The sequence below is a fragment of the Cryptomeria japonica genome, chromosome 7 (genome assembly GCF_030272615.1).
Source record: "Cryptomeria japonica chromosome 7, Sugi_1.0, whole genome shotgun sequence".
Lineage (NCBI taxonomy): Eukaryota > Viridiplantae > Streptophyta > Pinopsida > Cupressales > Cupressaceae > Cryptomeria > Cryptomeria japonica.
In genome coordinates, this window is record NC_081411.1 from 96729488 (window position 1) to 96736950 (window position 7463).

Genomic DNA, 7463 nt, shown 5'->3' on the forward strand with positions numbered 1-7463 from the left:
TTAACAGCTTGCATAAATATACATTTCTAAAAAGTCAAATTAAATCAATATCTTTAAATGAATTGGAAAGGCTAAGTCAATACAAAGACACAAAATGCTATAGTAAGACTGCCATACCATATTGATTCCTCAATTGTCCTCCCACTAAAACTTTGTACTAACCCAAAACATCACACCATGAACAGAAACATGACACAATGTGTCTCTTGTTGGTCTTGCTCTAAATGATTTCTGATGAAAAGTCTAAATTGGATGCAAACAAGTATTTAAATCTGGTAAGTGGTAGTTAATTTGATTTTCAAAAATGTGAAAACGGAAATTAACAAAAATAACTATGGACGCTTTCACGAGAATCCCACAAAACCACCTAAACGTGCTGACGTCTACAGCAGATTTCAAGCTAATTTACTCATGAATTGTTCAGAATTTTCCCCAATTGTACAGAAAATTGAATGATAATGATAATATTACAACAGTCTTCATCGGCGCCAGGAATGCTGACATGCGTCTGGAGATGTCCACAGCACATCCTTGCCTTTACCTAGCTTTTCTTGTTGCTTATATTTCTCCCAGTCGGAAAGAGTATTTCTCAAATCAATAACCTTGGCCTTCAAGCCTTTGCAACAGTTGGCATGCATGGTACAAACAAAGTTCACATCTTTCGTTCTTTCACAGTAGCCGCCAAAATATTTAGTGTCAAGGAATTCGAATTTAAGTCGCCTGCGTCTGAACTCTTTCCATTTCAGTATCTTCAACACTTGTTGCTCATTTTTACGGGGATAAACTTTCTTGGATCGATACCAAAAGTTGAAAAAATCAACTGTCTTTTCATTGGAGTGAACATACATGAATCCTGCGTTGGGCTTATTGGAGAGATTAGTTGCTTTCCTTCTATAACGATCTGATGCTATTTGGAAGTCTGCCTTGGATGAGAATTTAGTAAAGGGATCTCGAAACCACATAATATCAGCATCCTGGATAATAATAATATAATCTGAATAATTCTGATGAAAAATCAGGAAATATGATATAAATTTACTGTACAATTTTCTCCAAGCCCTCGACGAATATGAAAACCTAACTTACCGAGAAAACGAAGTTATATCCTCGCTCCAACACTTCTCCGAAGAAACGAAGCCTTCTCCACATCATTTTCAAATAATCTCGAGTCATGTAAAGCTTTTCTCCCGAGAAATCGACTCCCTCTGTTTTCATCAGATAACAATGCGGATGAATTTCCCGGCAGCGATTGAGCGCCTTCTCATCTACGGCAACAATCAACAAATTTTTCAACAACGCCTCGGTTCCGTTACCGATGTGGAAACTTTTCAGGAATAAATCCACCATGCTATTGTTCTGCGCCCACGCTGCATTCAGAGTCGTGATTATAACGGTTTTCTCCTGGTTCGCCGCTTTTGAAAGGCTTACTTTTAGCTCGTCGGTAACATCTGATGAATTATAAGGAGGCTGCGAGAAACAGAGGAAACTGTAAATTAGCACAGGGCTCTAAATCACAGCGTTTTTGAGTACGGTTTTTAGGCAAATAGGTGTAAATACAATGACAGTAAGCGAGAATTGTAATGAATGAATGAATGACAAAAGTCTGTTAAAAAGGTCAGTTATACCTATTGCAGTTACTGATGATTTAAAAAGGTGAGAATATCTTATAATATCTGGATCTGTTGCATAATCGTCCATCTCTGAACGGAAAGAGCTGATGAGAATCGGAGTGAAGAAAGCCTGGAGTCTTCTATCAATAGAAAAGTACACAACTCCCACCACTATTATACAAGCCAGAAATGCAGTCACCGTCCTCACGACCCTCTGATTAACCCCTTTCATGCTGGCCTGTACAGAGATTTACTCAATTCCCCCTATTTGTATCCTGGAAAGCGGTTCTCTGTGTTAAATTAATATTTTTGAGGCACATAAGACAGTAGGTTGCACGAAGTTGCAGAGAAATATTAACCTGGTTTCCACTCTCCACTCTCCACCATAGGAGAACAGAGAAGAGTTAAGAGGAGAGGATAAGGAAACTACAAATGGTAGGTCCATCAAGGCCGCTGCCTCGAAAGAGTTAGAAATGACGGATTACAAGGATTTTGTATTTTCCCTTTATCGCTTTGGTTTGTTTTCACTATAAATTTCCACCACAAAAAAAGACACAAAAAGGTTTAGTTTATGTGGTTTATAGGGGAAAGGATTGAGTGGATATCCGTGGACAAGTTATAATGGTGGATATTAAATTAAAAGATTCATGATGGAGATCATGTGACATGATATATGTGGATATGTCATAAATCTTGATATATGTGGATATGCCATAAATCTTCTAGATGAATCTATTGTGATAATAATAAGGTGTTGTAGGATAGAAGATTATCCTCCCCTGCTAAGAGGGAGTGTTGAAATAGATAGATCGATCGGATAAACCAAATGTCTAATTAGCCTTACGGTCTTAGACATTTGTCTTGTATTTATCCGTATATCTCCACTTATTATTTTTATCACATATAGACTGATCAGTTGAATATTATGATTAATATTATAATCAACATTATGAATAATTAGTAATAAACTTTTGTTACTCATTATTCATAATATTAATTATATTATTTCAGTTTACAAATTATCGATTTATTGGATGTTATCACATCGGTTTGGTTGACTGATTATTTGTTATGTTAGACCTGATGAGATTATCGTGGGTACTTCTTTTGTAATATGTGCCGACGTGCTCCACATAGGAGTCATGAAACCTTGAGGAATCATGTCAGTTCCACAAGGAGTCTCGACTCCTCTCTGGATCACTGATTGTATATAAATAATTATATGTTGTCAATGAAGTGGGGCAATGCAGTGATAGATAGCACGTCGACAACAACAAAAGGTGACACGTCGACAACAACAAAAGGTGGCAGTCATGGAAGTGAAAGGTAAAATTAATACGATAACAAGAGCATCCAAAATTGTTGAAATAACATACAATAAACAATTTCTTGCACATACAATAGTTAACCTTTGTGAATAAGAACTATATTACCAAAATTAAAATTTCCTACATGTCTGATCCACTTTAACACAAACTTGATTGTCAACATGCTTGACATTGTGTTATTTTTCTAAAATTTGTCAAAAAAAGAGAGATTAACATTATTGCGATATTTCATTTAACTTTGCATTGAAATATGTGCAAACTTGATGGACAACATGCTTGATATTGCGTTTTTGTTTTGTAAAATTTGTTAAAAACACATCATTTTTAGTTGAAAAGTAAAGGGTAAGTGCACCAAGATTGTGAACATTCTTGCCATACTTTAATCTCCAAAAGATTGTAGTTGCTAATTGTTCTTGACCATCAATAGGTGTTGATTTAGACTTTTGAGATTTAGGACAAGAGTTGTTAGAAGAAGAAGGATTGTCTTCAAGGATTGGCACTCACTCATGTAGTGGAGAATGGGGACAATATTCCCAAACAGAGCTTGGGACACTATTTGATAATGGTAAGAATCGACATTTTAACAATCGTTCAATCGACTCTTTGGATGCTAGAATTATTTCCATCATTTGCTTGGTGGAGACAAATGTAAGGAGAATTTTTTTAAGCTCTCTGCTAATATTTTGAGCAAGGATGTGCTTTTACAGGGGAAAGTTATATTGTATTGCAATTTAAAGAAAAAGTGTTTTTCTAAATATAGATTTTTGAGATTTCATTGTTTTCTTGTAGATCATAAAAATTCAGATAAGAGCTTTAGAATAATGGTTGCTTTACAGTTGTTAAAAATTGCTAAGTATAATAGGAGAAGTGCCATTTGTGGTCCCAGACCACGAAATTGAAGTTTTCATAAAGTTATTTTTCTTTAAAATCTGGTTTTGTATACAATTGTCGATGTCTTGTTGTGGAGAATCAAGCAGATTTCTATGAGTAGTTTTGGCCTCATGAAAACAATGCTGGAAAAGAAAATAAATGAAAGACTTACACAACAGCTTGCTCTCCAAAGAATGATTTCAAACTTTCATGCCCTAAACTTCTATTTTGGGTGGTGGTAATGAAGATCAAGGATTCCATTTTAGAGTATGATTTGTCAATGAAACCTTGTGACATTATTGCAGACCCAATACAATGCAAGAAGCTTTAGCCTCATTGTTTCTCTCAACATCAAGTGGCATCACTGTTCTTCCCGCTTCATTTGAAGATCTAACGTTGTTGTATGCTTCAATGCTTTCTTAAGATGCATTGTTGATGGTTAGTATGACAAAAGGCAAACCCCTCACCAAATCCCTTGAATCTGAGTACGCTTAACCTTAATCGACAGATATTATACATTTTTAAAGAAATAGAACGTTTAATATTTTTAAGGGATACGGGTAATTTATTTATCGGTTTAGATTCCAATTAGAGAAAGTCCAAATGGATGGATGCATAATACATGTTACTAGGCATGCAATCAAGAGGAGGTTGGCAAGTAGAAAGTTCCAAAAGCATTTATGCATGATTGTCTCGATCTCCATTGGGCTTTGTACTTCTTTTTGTTCTCGCAATTTTCTTACGTCGCACGACACACTGTTCTTTTTACTTATGCAATTCTTTAACATTATAAAACCTCTCTGTTTCATTCTCTCTTCTTTTATCATGCAGGTTTCTATCCTCTTGCCCAACACTTTTTTAGCCACTAAAATCTACAATTCTCTTTCTTTGTGCCACATTCAATCTCTCCTCTTGCTACATACACTTCTCTTTTCATGTTGCACATTTTTCTTTGTCCTCCATGATATGTTCCTCTAAATTTCTTCTCTTTGTATAACTATTTTTCCCTCTCCATTCCCTTCAGTGCTTTCCCCTTATCTCCTCTTCCACTGCGCCAAACACAACACTCTATGATTGTTTTGCTATTAATTAAAACCAATAGTTTCCTTTGATTCCTCTTCCTATGCAACTTGTCTACAGTAAATCAAATCTACACATTTGAAAATAAATATATGTGCTATGTGTCCCTTCATTTTTCATTTGCTTCTTTTTTAATTTTGCACTCAAACCAACTATCAACCTTCATGCATGCTTTAGAGAATTTTTCACTTTTATTTTCTTTGTTATTTTGGCTATTCAAGAATGATGTTTTCTTCCATGGTCTGATGCTCCTGCATCAACAAGCCTTATACAAGTTATAAATCTTCTTGTAGTGATATGCAAATTGAGAAAGATAAATTAAAAGTAACGTTTAAAGGCATGGATAAATGATTATTATGATGAAAATATATGTAATGTTTAGTTATTTTTACTTTTTTTAATAAAAGTGGATAGAACTATTCAACTATATTAATTTTTAAAAGTTTTTTATAGTGTCTAGTTCAAAAAACACGTGTCTAGTTCAAAAAGCACTGAAGGGAAAGAACCAGTAAGAAAACCCTTTAGTACGCATTAGATATAAAGGAAGCCACCAACATAAGCATATAGAAGGAAGAGTAATGTTTAATTACTTAATTCAATTAATGAGAAAATAATATTGTAAAGAAAAGGTGAACGTATTAGAAAATTCTAAGTTTAGTATATGAAGACGGTCTAACCTCTACTAAAATTTATTCTTGAAATTCAATAAAGACTGATTTATTCAAACATTTTCTCTTTTTTTATTTATGATATCACTCGGCAAATTTTACATTTTTTTTTTTAATATAAGTATACTAGTTTTAATGGTATACCCATGTCATTTCCCATTTAGTTGATTCTGAAATGAATTATTTGATACATAGACATGTTGATATAGTGTAATCTTGTGTAAAACTTTGTGCGATCTACAATGGTATCCATCTTGTCCATAAACAAAAAGCACTTCTAAGAAAAAATTGATGTTTGGATGCATGTCTTTCGAAACCTTGTATGATAGTTGGTATTGGTGGCAGGGTAGAGGCAACATCGTGGTTATTGCAATTGTAACGCCTCCCTTAATGCACCCTCACATGCAATTTTAACGCCTCCCTTCTTGCACCAAAACAAAAAAATACTATTAAATAAATATTAAGGTGTTCATGACTTGGTTGTTGCAAGAATTACGAATTCTTAAAGAGGTGGTAGCGGAGCTGAATTCAAACGTCTTCCTGCAATGGCTAGATTGGCTGGTCACCTTCCCAGGATAGAAAGGTGAGCATTTACTCAAGTAAATGGTGGATCTAAAAATAGAAAATCAAGGAGCATCCACGGTAAATGCACCATGAAGGTAGGAACAAATAGTTTTGGAGGAAGATTCAAATAGATTATATTGTAATAGTTGCATGTATTTGAGAAAAGAGATTTGAAATCTTTGAGAAAATTGTCTAACACGCAATTTCAGCTTGGCTTTAGAATAGATAGAATTGTTTGCAGTTTGGATGCCATAACAAATTCTTCTGTGCCATTCAAGGTTGTTATCATTTACAATTCAGTCATCGGCAACGGGAAAATCTACGAGGTTTGTTACACTATAAATTTTAAGTCATTATGATTTAAAGATTGCATTTACATTTGAATGAGTGCAATCAGTTATTAAGCTTACCTATCTGAAGATTACCTATATATTCTTGACTCTGCAATTGATTTCACTGGATTGGCTGTGAATTTGCAGGAAAGGAGGTGAGGAAAAGGACAACGATCTTGGAAAGGTTGTGGTAACATCAACAAGAGGAAAATCTGCAAGTTCATTACACTAAACCCATTTATATATGTGGCTCTTCTTAGATTTTTAACTAGTACTACATATTTGTCGATCTTTTCATGGCAATACCAGTTCTACTGTTTTGCACAATATGCCTCTCACGTATCCCTTGAAGAAAAGTAGGAATGCCCTAACATAAGTCCTATTGATGCACATGGATCTCATGAGAATATTATTCCTAACATGGACCATATGAACAAGCTTATTTTTATTCAAGTGATGGTTGGAATTGGCAATCAAACCTGAAAATTCTACAATGGGTACACCATTTCCAAAAACATATACTGTAGTTATAGAAATTTTACTATTTTTTTTTAAATCCCAGAATTCTGATTTTTTTTACTTCCCAAAAGAATTGAACAGTATATAGTATCTAGACTGACTAATCCAATGACCTAGGAAAAATATCCAGGCAACTGTTATCTCAATCATACTCAAAAAGAATATCCATTGGCTGAATGAACTTGATAAACTTATCACCACAAGCTAATTCAACATTTGTGCAGTCGCTTTCGTAGAATGCTTAGATAGGGAAGATGGAGACCAATAGTGAAGGGAGTTAATTTCCTAGTAGCGGGGTGAGATACAGAGCCAAGGGTAGAATGGGGATAGGAAGAGTATCCATTAAAGAAGAAAAACCTGCTAAAACCAAGAAGTATCTTCTTCCAATGCATGACTGATATCCATATTGTTTTCTTGCATAGGTGAGGTCTACATGTTAATAGATATATAAATCCACTAAATGTAAAGACTAAATTGTAATTTTTTTTTGAC

The 7463-nt window shown here is 34.4% G+C and overlaps 1 protein-coding gene across 1 annotated transcript; it reads right to left on the bottom strand.

Moving 5' to 3' along the window:
- Positions 1 to 426: 426 nt before the first annotated feature.
- LOC131856475 (uncharacterized protein At4g15970-like) lies at positions 427 to 1842 on the bottom strand. The gene is made up of 3 exons (XM_059208261.1): positions 1639 to 1842; positions 1087 to 1506; positions 427 to 974 (listed from the first exon to the last, which is right to left on the bottom strand). Exons 1-3 carry the CDS (start codon positions 1840 to 1842, stop codon positions 480 to 482), a joined length of 1119 nt encoding a protein of 372 aa, XP_059064244.1. The 3' UTR covers positions 427 to 479.
- Between the last annotated feature and the right edge of the window lie 5621 nt (positions 1843 to 7463).